General features: G+C 34.6%; 1 protein-coding gene across 1 annotated transcript in view; it reads right to left on the reverse strand.

Annotated features, from left to right (window-relative positions):
* Window positions 1-16,234, reverse strand: part of LOC148950666 (UDP-N-acetylglucosamine--dolichyl-phosphate N-acetylglucosaminephosphotransferase-like) — a 76,477-nt gene that overhangs the window by 22,398 nt on the left and 37,845 nt on the right. The window contains 3 exon segments of the mRNA XM_089091699.1: window positions 6,926-7,157; window positions 8,040-8,253; window positions 12,560-12,677. Coding sequence (XP_088947825.1) covers window positions 6,926-7,157; window positions 8,040-8,253; window positions 12,560-12,616 — 503 coding nt within the window. The 5' untranslated portion in view covers window positions 12,617-12,677.

The raw sequence follows: 16,234 nt of genomic DNA on the forward strand, positions 1-16,234 counted from the left end.
CCCCATATCGCCAAGAAGAGCATCAATTCACTTTTCTACCACAGGATCAAAACTGAAAATGCGTGTCAAGTTTTTCTACAGTAGTGAACGCTAAGGCAATTCTATTCTGTTTTATTTTTTCATTTTTTTTTTTTTGTATCATCTAAGACTGGAACAGATTGATTTCAATATGACAAGAATGAATGTCATGCTATTTCTATTTTTACAAGTAATTAAAGGAGAGACCATAAACTCGGAACAAAAAAAAAAAAATTAAAAATAAAAAGTTTCAAATATATATCATAAAATGTCGTTCAAATCACAACAGTGCTTATTGAAATAAATAGTAATCTCAACATATGAGTAAATATATGCATATAAGCATATGTCAGACGACACATTGTACACGTTATTTTTTCCTTCTCTCTCTCTCTCTCTCTCTCTCTCTCTCTCTCTCTCTCTCTCTTTCTCTCCCTTCCCCTTACTCTTTCGATTACCAATCGCTTTATTCATATGACAGAAATCTGCTTTATAAGCATTAACGGTGATTTGGCCCATGCAGTATAGCTTTTAAGGGCCTTCGCAATACAATAATAAAATAAGACAAGTACAATAGACGATATACTAAATAATACAATACAAGTAAAAGAAACAAGAGAAAATAGAAAAAATAAGAATACACACTAGAATAAAATAAAACACTAATAAAAGAATAACAAGGACGTAAAAAAATCAGAAATGAAGAATGTAAAGAAAACGGAGAAGATCTGGTGAACATTAAACCATAAAAACAACGAAAGAAAAATAAAAAAAGAAAGGGCAAATCCTGAATATAATTTTAAAAGAGGAAGAGAGAGATATCAAGTAGGATAGAATTCCAAAGAGAAATAGACTGAAACATGTGGGATTTTGTGGGGCCGTTGACGAACGTTTAGATCTAAATCTAAACTGGGCTACCATGACAAAACAAAGAAACAATTCTAGAGAAAACAACAAGTATATGGCCAGTAGGAGGAAAATGAAAATTCATTTCACAAAATCATAAAAAATCACCTAGGGATTAAAATAAATAAAAAACAAAGAGACTAGCAGCACCGGATACCAGTATAAGGATTACTTCTCAGCAAAATGATTAAGTATATTTAATAATTCATTGTCTTACTTTTGCCAGTAGCTTTTGTGCTTTCATAGAGGTAGCTCGTTAATTGCTAATATATTCTATTACTGTGTTTTAAATGGAGTAGTAATTCTATGTATTGGTTTGATTGTTTTATTATTATTTCATTTTTTTTTTCTTGTAACACTGAACGCTCCTAGCTTTATACAGGCGAAACGTTCGTGTTGATCACTTCTTTTCTTTTTTCTCCTGCTGGTCATAGACCTGTTGTTTTCTCTAGATTTATTTCTTTGTTATGAACGTTTAGGAACGATAAACTGTCGTGACGAAGAGCGTAACAATGAGGAACCATTGTTCCTCATTGAACCATTGTGTGACGAGGACTGAGGAACCATTCTGAGGAACCATTGTGTGACAAGGATTGAGCAAACAGAGATTGGGTGTATGGACGTAGTGTTCCCTGGTAGGCTGAGTAAGCTAAATTAAGACTTTGTTTAGCAAATAATACACTCCAGAGATAACAGACCTATAACTGAATAGAGGAAAATCAGAGGGTAAAACCTAAGAATATGAACTCTTTCCCTCTCTTTATATCTAAGCAATGACGTGACCCCCCAGCCGTCAATTGGGTATAAGAGTTAAGCAGCTGAATGAGCTTGCTATAATTGTTAGCTATATTCAGTTAAAAAACTCTATTCTGTGCATTTTTATGGAATGTACATAAAGAGAAGCAATTTTCAATACTTCGTATAGTTAAAAATCCATTAATAATAAACTGGACTGGAATTTCCTATGTTTCTTCTAATAGTGGTGTCTTTGACATAATTATTGGTTCAATTATGTTGGGAGCGCCTCTACATTTTCATGCTTAAATAGTTTGCATACCCTGTAGATTTTACTTAGTAACCCCTGGTCATCTACAGATTTTACCCTACCAAATTAAACAAAATAAAGAGGATAGAAAGTATAATTTATCTTCTGTAAGTTTCAAACAATTATTCAAGTGACTTAATTTTAATGGTTTAACTTTTCAATGGCATAAAATACTAATTTGATTCTTTCCCAAGGGTGGAGTGACGGTTCTGATCAGCATCCAAGCTGAAACCACTAGGCCTATTGGCCGCGGCGACAGAAATTCCCTTCTGAAAGAGGGAGGAAGGGGCTTATGACAGAGTCCAGTAATTCCGTAACTTCTTCTTTACAAATTAAGAAATTTCAAAAAAAAATCCTATAATCATTAGAGATCTTGGTATATGCTCACTGAGACAAAGGAATTCTTATAGCAATCTTGGAGAAGAGGGTTGAAGAAGGGTCGGAAAATTGAGCATATGAGTATTTGAAAATGCTGAATCAATAGTGAGTTTTTGCGTTTCGACCAAACAGTGTTTTCGGCAAGTTCTTTAATCTTTTTGCAAAAATGTGCAAATCTTCTGAAAACTTTTCCACTTTTCGTAACAAATTTTTAGAGTTGTGGGCATATATTCACAGGGGGAACAGAATACTCGTAACAACCATATAGTAGAACAGAGTACGGGGAAGATGGCTGAAGCATTCTGCATAATAATTTCTGAAAATTCTTATTTAATATTGATTTTTTTTTTAATTTTCCGATATTGAAAGTTTGGAAAAATTGAGCGAATCTCGCAACTTCTTTTTTTTTTAAATGCTTAAATTTTCAGAAAAATTTCATGATTTTCGGAATTGATCGTCAAAACTTTAAGATATTTCCACCAAGAGAATGAAATTTTCACAGCAACCTCGTAAAACCCCAAAGATGGCTGAGAAGGTTATATAAATTGCGCATAAGCGTTTTTAAAAATACTGAATAAAAACAGAATTTATCAGTTTCTCGAATACGTCCCATAATCTTTTTTGGAAAATGTATGAAACTTTTCTTTGCCTCTGTGCTACATTTTATGGCAAATATAATAAATTAATAATAACAACAATAAAATAAGTCCAATAAAATAAAACAATAATAAGGTCTAGAAAGGACCTTAAATGCCTTAGTTAAGACAAATTCGATTAATTTTTTTTATTTATATCGTGTATTGCCCTATTTGTTAGGTTTGGCGAGCTATGATATGTAGTTAAGCCCTCCTTTTCTAATTTATGGCTTCCTCGGGACGACCAATTGAAACGGAAAACAACCATCTTTTATTTTAAAAATTAATTAAAAACTTTTTCCACAGAATAGGTTTTTCAAAAAAACTCAACAAGTTTTTCAAAAGAACTCCATTAAACCAAAAATGAACAAAAATAGAATCAAACAATTTACCAAGTATACAACTACAATAAATCAGTATCAGTAAATAAATGAAACCCGAAACAAACAGAAACTGAGTCAAACTCAAAACGAGCAGATATTAATACGAGTGGGGTTTTAAACCCATGCTTTCTAAAAGCCAGAATAAAATTTGTGCTTTGCTGAAAAACATTCAAATGAATTTACTGAAAAAAATGTCCATTGTCAGTTTAATATACATATGCTGATATTTTTTTCTTTAAATCTTAATGAATTTTTTTTTTCATAAAGTCGTAAAAATGAAAACACCTAAGAGATTTTTTTCAGTAAAGTAGAAATTACATTCTGGCTTTTAGAAAGCATAGGGTTTTAGAACGCTACTCATATTAATTTCTGCTCGTCTTGAGTTTAACTCTGTTATTTATTTTAGTTTCTGTTTTTTTGGGTTTCATTTATTTCAATTCTATCGAGCCCTTTCAATTTCCAATAGAATAAGCCGTTTTTGAAGTTTCTACGACAACACCTTCTATAAAAACCTTATATGCCACCAGGGCATAGCTTACAACCCTTGCCCTGAGGGTTGTGGGGGGGGGGGGGGTCTCGTTCTCAAAGACATAATTCTCAGAACTTTAAACTACGGTGAAAAAATGGCTATCTCAAAATTTTAAGTGGGTGTGTTTGGGAAAATGGTGGGCGTGAAGAGGGGTTGGTTGCCCTTCAATCACTTTCGACTATTAAAAAGGACAATAGCCCTTTCAATTTCTAAACAAATGAGCCCTTTTTGACGTTTCTACAACAACACTTTCTATAAAGACCTTATGCCCCCAGGGCATAACTTACAACCCTTGCCCTGAGGTTTTTTTTTTTTTTGGGGGGGGGTTTCATTCTCAAAGACATAATTTCCAGAACTTTAAACTACGTTGAACAAAATGGCTATCCCAAAATTTTGATTGGATGTGCTTGGGGAAATGGTGGGCGTAAGATGAGGGTTAGCTGGCCCTCTAATCACTTTCTACTATTACAAAGGGCAATGGGGAAATGGTGGACGTGGGAGGGTGGTTAGTTGCCCTCCAATCACTTTCAACTTTTAAAAAGGGCACTAGCCCTTTCAATTCCCAATTGAATGAGACCTTTTTAAAATTTCTACGACAAAATTATCTATAAAAACCTTATATGGACCTAGGGCATAACTTACAACCCTTGCCCCGAGGGGTGTGGGGGATTTGCCATCCTACAAGACATAATTTCCGGACCATTCAACTACGTTGAACAGAACACCTATCTCAAATTTGATTGGATGTGTTCAGGGAAATCGTGGGCGTGAGAGGGAGGTTAGTTGCTCTCCAATCACTATCGACTTTTAAAAGGGCACTAGCCCTTTCAATTTCCAATCAATCGAGCCCTTTTTGAAGTTTCTACGACAACACTTTCTATAAAAACCTAATGTGCCCTCAGAGCATAACTTACAACCCATGCACTGAGGGATGGGAAGGGGGGGGGGGCTCATCCTCAAAGACCTAATTTCCAGAACTTTCAACTACGTTGAACAAAATGGATATTTCAAAATTTTGATTGGATTTGATTGGAAATGGTAAGCGTGAAAGGGGGGTTAGTTGTCCTCCAATCCCTTTCGACTATTAAAAAGGGCACTAGTCCTTTGAATTTCCAATCGAATGAGCCTTTTTTGACGTTTCTACGACAACGCTATCTATAAAATTCTTATATGCCCTGAGGGCATAACTTACAACCCTTGCCATGAGGGGTATGGGGGGTTTTTCATCCTCAAAGACATAATTCCCAGAACTTTCAACTACGTTGAACAAAATAACTATCTCAAAATTTTGATTGGATGTGTTTGGGGAAATGGTGGGCGTGAAAAGGGGGTTAATGGCTCTCCAATTACTTTCGACTATTAAAAAGGGCACTAGCCCTTTCAATTTTCAATCAAATGAGCCTTTTTTGAAGTTTCTACGGCAACACTTTCCATAAAAACCTTATATGCCCCCAGGGCAAAGCTGGCAGCCCTTGCTCTGAGGGGTTATCATCCTCAAAGACCTAATTTCCAGAACTTTTTAACTACGTTGAACAAAATAGATATCTCAAAATTGTGATTGCATGTGTTTGGGGAAATGGTGGGCGTGAGAGGGGGGTTCCTTGCCCTCCAATCACTTTCAACTATTAAAAAGGGCATTAGCCCTTATAATTTCCAATCGAATGAGCCCTTTTGAAGATTTTACGACAACGCTTTCTATAAAAACCTTATATGCCCCCCCCCCCCGGCAAAACTTACAACCCTTGCCCTGAGGGCGGGGGGGGGGGGGGGGGTGTCATCGTCAAAGAACTAATTTCCAGAATTTTCAGCTACGTTGAACAAAATACCTATCTCAAAATTTTGATTGTATGTTTTTTGGGAAATGGTGGGCGTGAGAGGGGGGTTAGTTGCCCTCCAATCCCTTCTTACCATTAAAAAGGGCACTAGCCCTTTCAATTTACAATTGAATGAGTCCTTTTTAAAGTTTCTACGACAACGCTTTCTATAAAAACCTCGTATGCTCCAGAGGCATAACTTACAACCCTTGCCCTGAGGGCTGTGGGGGAATGTCCTTATCAAAGACATAATTTCCAGATCTTTCAACTACGTTGAACAAAATGGCTATCTCAAAAATTTTGATTGGATGTGTTTGAGGAAATGGTGGGCGTAGAAGGGGTTTTAGTTGCCTTCCAATCCCTTTCAGCTATTAAAAAGGGCACAAGTTCTTCCAATTTCCAATCGAATGCATCCTTTTCGAAGTTTCTACGACAACTCCTTCGATACGAAGTGCCCTGGTCTAAAATAAACCAAAAAACCAAAAAAATAAATAATAATACATTGTGCCAACATCATTCTTATGTTGATGTAACAACAACAACATATGTTGATGTAACAACAAAATCATAGGCAGCGCTAGATAGCGCTGCCTATGATTTGGTGTCTTAATAGTTCAACCATAATGACTTTCAAAAATGAATCATCTCTCACTCCAGCAAATTTCTTTATAGGGTAAAATTAAATCAGATTAGGAGAATTTGGTGTTCCGTTTTCCAGTTTATGCTTTATCTTTGTCAATGCTCTTGTAAAAAATCGTTTTAATTAGATAAGGGGGACCGTAAAAGGGTCAGTAAACTTTTTTTAACTGATCAATTTGAAACTTACAGTCGTTAGAGTATCTAAAAAACCTAAATGCATAAGTAACAAGATTATTAAAAAAAAGTAACAATGTAGTTTAATTTATCATCAAGAAGCTCTCTTCATATTGCTAAATTGCTGTGAGGCTAACGACTTAAGCTACCCCAGGGGCATAGCTTGGACAGTACTTTAAGGGTGGCAGACCCCCCCCCCCCCATCCTGCCTTCATAATATCAAGTTTTTCAATAGGTATGGATTTTCCCGTTACATATGAATAAAAAGAGATTCTCCGCTACTAGATCTTCCCCCTGCAAACAGGTTGTCCCTCACTAAAACAAATTCCTGGATGCCCCCCCCCCCTCCTAAATTTTTTAGGCCTAGTTAGATCGTTAGAACCCGTCCATCAAAAAATACTCACCAGTTAAGTTTCAAAAGTCCAAGACTAGTGGCAATATAAGGCAGCATAAAATAGAGGGAGAAACGGTGGAATCGTGACAATTAACCTGACAGTTCCACCGCATTGAATATGCATATCGAAGAAGCAATTATGACGCTTTGACTCACTTCAAGGCCATTTACTCCGGCGTAGATATTAATATCATTTGTACAAAATACTGCGAGCATCCCCATATACACATAATAAAAAATACCTGAAAATAAAGAAAGACACTCAGTAGTTGAGCATTAAAACCACATACCTTTTATGAATGTAAGAAGAGCTAAAAAATTAGGATTTTTTGGACATTGAAAGTACGGTTGCCGCTGGACAATATTGCTGGAAAAATAACGATTTTTGTCAGACAAATGTCAATGTGACATCAAAGGACTTTTTTCTTTTCTTCTTCTTTATTTTTCTAATTTCTGCTTAAGTATAGTTTGTAGGAAATATAGTTTGTAGGAAAAGCTAGACAAAATAATACAAGGGAACTAATTTTATATTCTATGCAAAGTAATACTTATTTTAAAAAGAAAAAACAACAACAAAAATCGACTCATTTCTTTAGCCACATTTGGGATGGTGCTTTTACAACTTAAAACTAAATACCTGGAATGAACAATAAAAATTGTAGACGATGATTCAGTTTCTCAGTTCATTTATTCAGTTTCTCACTTTCTTTATTCAGTTGCTTAATTAATTTTTTCAGTTTCTCAAATCATTTTCTCAGTTTCATAAGTCAGTTTCTCATTTTCTTAATTTAGCTTCTCATTTTTCTAATTCAGTCTCTCAGTTTCTTAATTCAGTTCCTCAGTTTCTTTATTTACTTTTACTCTTTCTTTATACAGTCTCTTTGTTTCTCAATTCATTTACTTAGTCTCTTAATTTAGTTTCCCATTTTCTTAATTCAGTTTCTTACTTTTTTTATTCAGTTTCTCTGTTTCTTAATCCAGTCTCTCAATTTCTTAATTCAATTTCTCAGCTTAAAACCAAATTCCTTGAATGCACACCAAATATTGGAGGCAATACTTAATAAAGAATATTAGCTACTCCATAGCACATAACAATAAAATAATACGCATGGATAAAATCTTACCTAGGTCTAAATTAGGACCAACAAATCCTCTGAGGAACTTGGGCATAACTATAGTTGTAAGACCAATATGTATATAATAAATTATCAACAAAGGCAGTGCAGAAAGGGGTGGAAAGATCAGCTTGTATCGCCATTTCAAATCTAAAACGTCATCAGCAAAGCCTAAAGAGTGCATCCATGAGATGGAAACGAGGGCGGCTAAAAACTCTTCAAGCTGAAATAAACAAATAAAAATTAAATAAATTGAATTTTCTGGAAAAACTATCAGATGCTTGTGATTCTTAAAAGAAATAAAGGAAACTGAAGATAGTTAGATCTCTGAACCTTCAACAAGACTCATAGAGGAAGTAAAACACACTACATATAAAGGGAATAGAGTGAAACAGAACTTAATTGATAAATTCAGGACAAGGTTAAATTAAATTCAATGTAGAGAAATATATTTATGTTTTTGGAAATTTGATCCTTTTATTTCTTTCATTCCTCTAAAAACAGGAATCGTTTCAAGGAAATAAATTTTTGGCCAATTTGAATTTTCTACATCATTAATCATACCCTAAAAAAGGAGGAGTTAAAATAAAACATAGGGAACATTTTGGAAAATCTTAAAGAGTTTGGTAATTCCGTCAAGGCCAGAGGTCAAGACATATCTCTAGATATATGTAAATTTAAGTTAAGCAAAATCTTGTAAAATTTATTCAGTCTTTCAGGCAGTGGAATGACTTCAAGAAAAAAAAATCATTAACCGATTTCAACGTAGTCTATTTTCATTATGAGCCCTAAAAAAAATATAGAAAACTGGGAAAATTCTAAGATTCTCGAAATTTCGTAAAGGATGGGATCAAAATATACCTATACATAATCTAAAACTTAGTTCAATCTGTGAAAATTTATTTATCATTTCAAACAGTGGAGTCATTTCAACACAGGAAAATTCACCAGCCGATTCGGCCTTAATCCACTTTGACTATTGTCCCTAAAAAAGGTGAGTTGAACAAAAATACAGCGAAATTTAGGGAAAACCTGAAGGTTCAGGAAAATTCTTCAGCGCCTAGGCTCGAAAAATATTCCCTACATCAACAGTTCGTCTACCATCGTACAAAATAAGAGAAAAAAGAGTCTTCAAGGCAAGAATCATTTTGGTTGAAAACTGTTCTTTCTTTGAAACTTTTGATTTGATATTGTTGAAGTACAAAATTACGGACTTGGCCATTTTCTAAATTGGAAATTTATTTCAAGACACTAAAATTCATTAAAAATTTCAAACAGTCGAGTCACCATTATCATTAGTAAATATACTATCAAAGATCATTAGCAGTTTTGTTTGCGGATTTGACTTTAATAGACTACATGCTGATGGTGAACCAAAAAATAAAACATTAAAAAATAAGGAATTCATACGAAACTTATAGGGAAATCTTAGGAGCATGAACATTTCGTGAAAGTATCTCCCCTCCTACATACAAGCCTGCATACTATTATATGAAAATAAAGGAAATATAAATAAAGCGTCTACTAGGGAAGACTTGTCCAGGCTAAAAAGAGTTCATCTTTGAAACTATTATTTTGATATTGCTAAAGTACAACACTTTTGGACTTGGTTATTGTTAAAATTAAAAATTTATTTAAATCTAATTAAGTTCACTTATTCTTTCAAACAGTTAAATCACATCGAGATAGAAAATTTGTCAACGGATTTGAATCTAGAACACAACATATTACTCATGAAAAAAAAAAATTCTGAAAATAGGGAGACACTGGGAAGCTAAAAAATTAGTGTATTGTAAGCTGGACTCATAAGTTCCCCTCTACCTACGTATCTGAATACTATTATATCAAATATGACAAGAGCCACAGTCCCGTTGAAATGTCTTTTTCTCTTTTTTTTCAAATAAAAAAAAAAACATTTTTTTTTTATTCCAGAAACCACGTTGATGGACATTACCAAATTACGGTTTGATTCAATAAATACCATAAGTCAATAACTGATTGTATTTCAATCTTTGAACAGATTGGGCTGGAGGAGGAGCGTGCGTAGCTGTGTTGGCTTTAGACGGCTTGGTGCTGCGGTGAGTTGTTAGAAGTAGTAGTAATAGTCAAAAGAACAAGTAGGTTAAAGAAAGAAAACAATAAATATACAATTTGATAAAGGGTAGCATTGTACACGTGCACAAAACCCGAGATAAACGTTTTTTCATTTGGCGTATGTTTTGCGTTTATTTCTGTCAACTTCGGGACTGGCTCCGAATAACCATTGGAGGTGTTTTAAGGACAAAATAAAATATCATAGTGTTCATGGTTATCTAGACATTAAAATCCATGCTTAGGTTCAGTCTTCTTTGCTCCAGCAAAAATTTGTAATCTAAAACAAGTAATACTGACAAGGTCGTCTTTGTTTTTCCTTTCCGATACCATTTTTGCTCATTGACCTAGTCTTGAAACTGTATATAGGCCTAAGAAAAAACATCGTATATTATATATGGGTGGGCGGAGAAATTATGTATGAAGATATAGTTATAGTTTACATCTTTTCATAGTAGAATCACAAGTGTTAATCTTCTCACGTACAATGTTTTCTAATTAGGTGTTTTAATATTTGCGAAAAAAAAGTTTTGCCTACCACCATAAGAGTTACGGTTAAAAGCTAATAGTTAATAGCTACCACCGTAAACAAAAACTGGGAGTCCACCAGGAATGCTCATTTAAGCTGAAAACCATTCACACTTCTAAACTGTTTTGGGCCATTACAATTTTGGGCCATTACCTAAATTTGAAATTTATATCAATTTAATAGAATGTATTAATTCTTTCAAGAGGCGAAGCATAATAAATCAAACAAAAATAGGTGAATAAAACAAAAATATAGGTAAAGATTAGGAGCATGGAAATTTCATGAACCGATTCCTTCAACCCCTCGCCATCTACATATGTGCCTGTATACCATCATATGAGAATGAAGAAAATAAAGGAATATAGTCTACTATGGAAGACTTATTTAGCCTGGAATACATTCTCACTTTGAAACTATTATTTTGCTTTTATTTTGATGTACAAAATTTAAGAACTGGGCCATTGTCTAGATTTAAAATATATTTCGATCTAATAAAGTTTATTAATTATCTCCAACTGTGAAATCATGTATAGAAAGAAAATTCGGTAGTGGATTTGAATCCAGTAGGTTAAGTTTGCATCATGAACCATTAAAAAAAGAATAATAAAAACTTTGTGAAACCTAAGACGCATTCACACTTCATGAGATTTGATGACACAGTTCTCTTCCGAGGTATTTTAATGGTTCTGTCGTGACACATTTGTAGAATAAATAATACTAGTAAAATCATCATTGTACCTCCGTTTTGACATTATTTTTTCACCACTATTGGTTTGATACCTTCTTAAAAAAACCTTATCACTCGGTGCATATAGATAATACATGGATGTAAAAATCATGTCTGCAAATGTAAGTTCATACATTTTCAAGGTAGATTCACTACTGTCATTCTTGCCATGTTTTATGTTTTGATAAAGTAATTTGGATATATGTGAAAAAAAAGTTTTGCTTGCCACAGTCAGTTTAAAGACCATTAATGTCAGCATCTATTAAGTTGGGTGCAGCTTTGTCCCTTGCATGAAACTAACAGTAGCTGAAAAGTAACGGTAATTTTGGGAGGCAATGCAGACAATCAGAAAAGTAGTTTTTTGTTTTTGTTTTTTTCTCATCGCATAAAATACAGGGGATATGAAAAGAAAATCCTATGAATCTGAAAATTTCAAAGGGGCCTCTAGATGCTTGTATGTATAACAAAAAAAATTCTACACACGAATTTAAAATTTACTTCAATATATTAAGACATTTTTCATTCTTAAAAATAGTAAAATTAATGCATGAAAAAAGAATTCACAAGCCGCTTTGAACTTAGAATATTTTGACCATGAGCCCTAAAAGAAGGCAAATAAAATAAAAAGCATATTGGGAACACCTTCAGAATATCGAGGCCCGAATGTTGAGCTCAAAACATACAATCTATACACACGAAAGCATACATTTAAACTAAAACAATAATAGAAAGGAGATTTATTGTCTTCCCCCGCTTCTCCTCAAATTTTTTTAATACCCCTTTTGTGGTGTTTTCATTTAAAAATTCCTTTTGTTGGTATTTTCAATGAAAAATAACAAAATCGCGCCCTCTGGATTCTGCACAATATATCCCCCTCCCGTACATTTTCGTGAATTTACGGATATGCGGCAACATAATGAACTGATTAACTATTCAGGCTAAATAGGAAATTTTAGAGTTCCATAAAACAATTTCCAAACACTTTTACGCTAAACATTTCAATTGCTTAGTAACAGAATTCCGGAGATTAATTAGAAATAAGTGGCACTTATTAGCATCGTAGTTTTAATACCTTTACTTAAAGTGATTTAACAATTTTAGGTCGCTTTTCATTTGTTTTCAAAAAAAAAAAAAAAAGGAAGAGCTCAGAAATCAAATATATTAAAAAGGCATGGGTCTTACCTCTCTTTCGGATAGGGGAACCTTGTCGATAAAAACCCCATTTAAAAAAATGAGCATCAAAAAAGTGATAAGTGACACTAAATACACAAATCCTGATATGAAACCGCCTGCTTCAGGGCTGAAAAAAAGAAACACTGAATAATTCCAATTACAGACAGAATTTTGGGTAGAAAAACAAAATACAAAACAGAAGAAACACAAAAATAAGTCAACAAAATAGGAACAAAGAAAAAAAAATGAGGATAATCACAACAAGTAAAAAAGGAAGAATAGGGTAAAGGTACCGATGATTTGACATTTTTTGTAAAAAACCAGTTTTTCTACTCTAAAAGTCTTAATTTGTAGACTTTCGGTTTGAAAAGAGTGTTAGTATGTAGGAAAAAGATCTAGGTATCTAACTGTTTGACTAGAAGTTTGAAGTTTTGTCGCGACAGGGTATGCCACTCCAGTTATCCGAACTTAAAGTTTTTCTACGAGCCAAGTTGATACAACGATACAGTTAACGATTTTCAAAGCAAATTGGAACCCAATTTGACACGCGAATTGGGTGTCGAACTGATGATTCAACAGTTTTTTCAAAAGAGCAGTTTTTCTACTCTAGAAGTCTTAATTTAAAGACTTTCGGTTGGAAAAGGGTTTCAGTATGTAGGAAAAACATCTAGGAATCTAACTGTTTGATGAGAAGTTTGAAGTTTTGTCTGGAAAGGGTACAAAACTCCAATTTTCCGAAATTAGAGCATTTTTACCTACAAATTCGACACCCGTCTAAATGCTTGGGGAATACTTGTGGGCGGAACCTGGTGTATTTGACACGTATATTCTTGTTTCTTTGTTTTTCTTCAAAAAGTAGAAAAGTTTCTATGCAGAAAGTAGAAGTAATAAAACTAACAAAATCGTTTGTAGTATGTAGCATTTGGTATAACAAAATTGGTTCAAAAAATTTTCATATACGTTATTAAATACAAATAGTTTTCAGTATACAAAATTTAATACAGCAAAATCGTTTCACTAGCATTTATGAAGGGATAGGGCCTAGGAAAACGGGAGTGGATTTCAAGAAATTTAAGAAGTTTATTTGATTTAGTGGATTTTATTTTCATATGCAGATTCTTAGTTTCGTCTAAAACATAGGCCTACGCGTCATTTCGTATACGATTTTGTATTCGATAAAATTTGTATTTTTTATTCGGATGAAGGATAAATAAGGGTATAGTCTACAAAAATCTGGGCAGGGGCAAAATCAAGTCTGGGGGGGGGGGGGGCCCAACAACCCCCCCAGCCCCAAAGCAATTTACGCCCCTGCATGATATGAGGCCAAGTGGCAGTTCCTCAGATGATGGAAAAATCCAGTGTCTGTAAGTAAAACTTCAAAGTTTAAAAAAAAACCTTTTGTTTAAATGTTCTTTCATCTGAAATATTATTAGAAATAATAATCATCAAAATCTCTCATTGCGCAGAAAGCACCCGTAAATTCGACAGCTATGGTGCCTATGGTTTCGTCAGTGGATCCTGGAATTTCGACACCTATTATTTCTCATCTGCTTTACATGTTCAGTGAAGTTTCGACAAAGTCACCTATATTTCGACAGGGCCTGTTGTTGTCTGTCCAAAATTTCGACAAGATTACTACAAGATATTCGCCAAAGAAATAAATCCCTTGATAGAAGCCAATGTTTACGCTTCAATGCGGCTCAAGGAACTTTTTTAGTCTGCCTGGTATTCCACTACGTTAAACAAGAATTTTCGACACTTGTAAGGTAGTTTGAACTATGCATTTCATCGCCATTTTCATTTGATTTTATAAAGAAAAAACTAATGTGTCGACATTTCAGAGAAGATCAGATGTGTCTCGACACATTGGCGCTTATCCCAACTTTTTCTTGCAATAAATAACCAAGTAATGACAGTTTTAACATTACATACCTGAAAAATTGTCGGGGGCTTTTTTCGTGTCGAAAACAGGAAACTGACTGAATTGAATGTTCTTTTCATATCTGGGTGTACCGGATATAGTGTCCTCGTTTCGCGCCATCGAAATATAACGACGGCTCCAAGAGATGGCGCTCTAAGTCACGGCTAAGCAGAGCTATCCCGTTTTTGAAGGAAAATTTCGACAGTGGTTCCGAAATTGCACTGTCGAATCATCGGTGCCTTTACCCTAGTATGCAAACATTTCAGTCCAGAATTCCGCTCAACCGTCTTCAGTGTAAAATTACGAATAAAAATACAGATAAGTCCAGAGGACAAAATAAAAAAAAAGATAAAAAAAACATTAAAAATAAGCACTAAAATAGAAGAGACCCTTTCCAAGTAACATTAAAAGGGCAACTGGCTAATCAAACATACGAATTCATTTTATGTAAGGCTGTTTTGAATGCCAATCGCTTACCAGGTATTGTATTACCAAACATCGTATTAGGCTGCGATACATGAATTTGTGAAATAATATATGAACGATGGGAATCAATAAGTTTATTATAGATGAGGCTTCGATACGTTTCTCCAGTAACTCTATTAAGGGTGAATTTTTATGAATACGCTTAGTTATTTTCACTACCTTCCTCAACACTTGCATTAGACCTTTAGCGGAGGCAATAACGGAGGTGTTATCAAACAAAATGAAGTGTGGTAGGTTATCATAACCGTACCAAGCCAAGGTGGAATCAAAACTATCAGGCCTTTGGCAGAGCTTCACGGCTTTTTCTATTGACAATTTATGTTCCGATAGCCTCTTTCCTAATTGTTGGTAAATCCTCATAACATAGGAACAACCACAAAAACAGGGGATTTTATAAACACCATAACATAGATTTATTTAACACACTTACTTAATTAGACATAGGACTTCCCATGCCGATCGGCGCATAAGGCGGCAACGATGCCTCTCAAAAAGATGACCCCTCCTGCATCTTTTTCAAGGCATCGTCCAAATTTAGTTATTTGTCGTCCGTGCCGTCAAACTCCAGGAGGAGTCCAACACAAAATATCATGGGGTGGGCAATTGATGTCCATTCTAACCATTGTGTTCCCAATATCGCCACCGACTGCTTATGATTTTGTCAATGACAAGCGGCTGTCTAGTCTTCTCTCTATTGACTGAGTTGGCAATTTTGTCTGTCCAGTTGATACCGACAATTCGTCGAAGACAATTATTTTCAAGACTTTGGATTCTTTTCTCTAGCTGCTTTGTCAGCGTCCAGCTTTCAGAACCATACACCAGCACTGACAGGACATTACTATAGAAGAGCCTCAATTTCATCTTTAAAGAGACAGTGGTACTTCTCCACCCGTTTCTTAACGTGTCAAAGAAGCCTCCTGCACACGTGATATGTGTGACAATTTCACGATCAGAGCTCCTATCATTGCTCACTAGACTCACAAGATATCTAAACATCTCAACCTCTTCCATTTCATTTTCTTTAACTATCAGCGGCTCAGCAGGTAGTTTATTTACATTATTGCGCATGATTTTAGTCTTCTGCATGCTTTTTGCCAAACCTGTTCGCTCACCTAAACCTTTGAAAGTTCATTTATGTTGTACTGAAGCTCCTCTCTTAAGTGGGAAAGGAGCGCAATATAGTCTGCCAAATCTGCATGAAATAAAATACGACTCTCGTTCACCTGGGTGCCACCTATGAAGTTGCACGTCCGCAGGATGAGTATCGTAAACAGTAT

This window comes from Artemia sp. Qi Xiang Cuo, chromosome 7 (genome assembly GCF_049724085.1).
Source record: "Artemia sp. Qi Xiang Cuo chromosome 7, ASM4972408v1, whole genome shotgun sequence".
NCBI classification, from domain to species: domain Eukaryota; kingdom Metazoa; phylum Arthropoda; class Branchiopoda; order Anostraca; family Artemiidae; genus Artemia; species Artemia sp. Qi Xiang Cuo.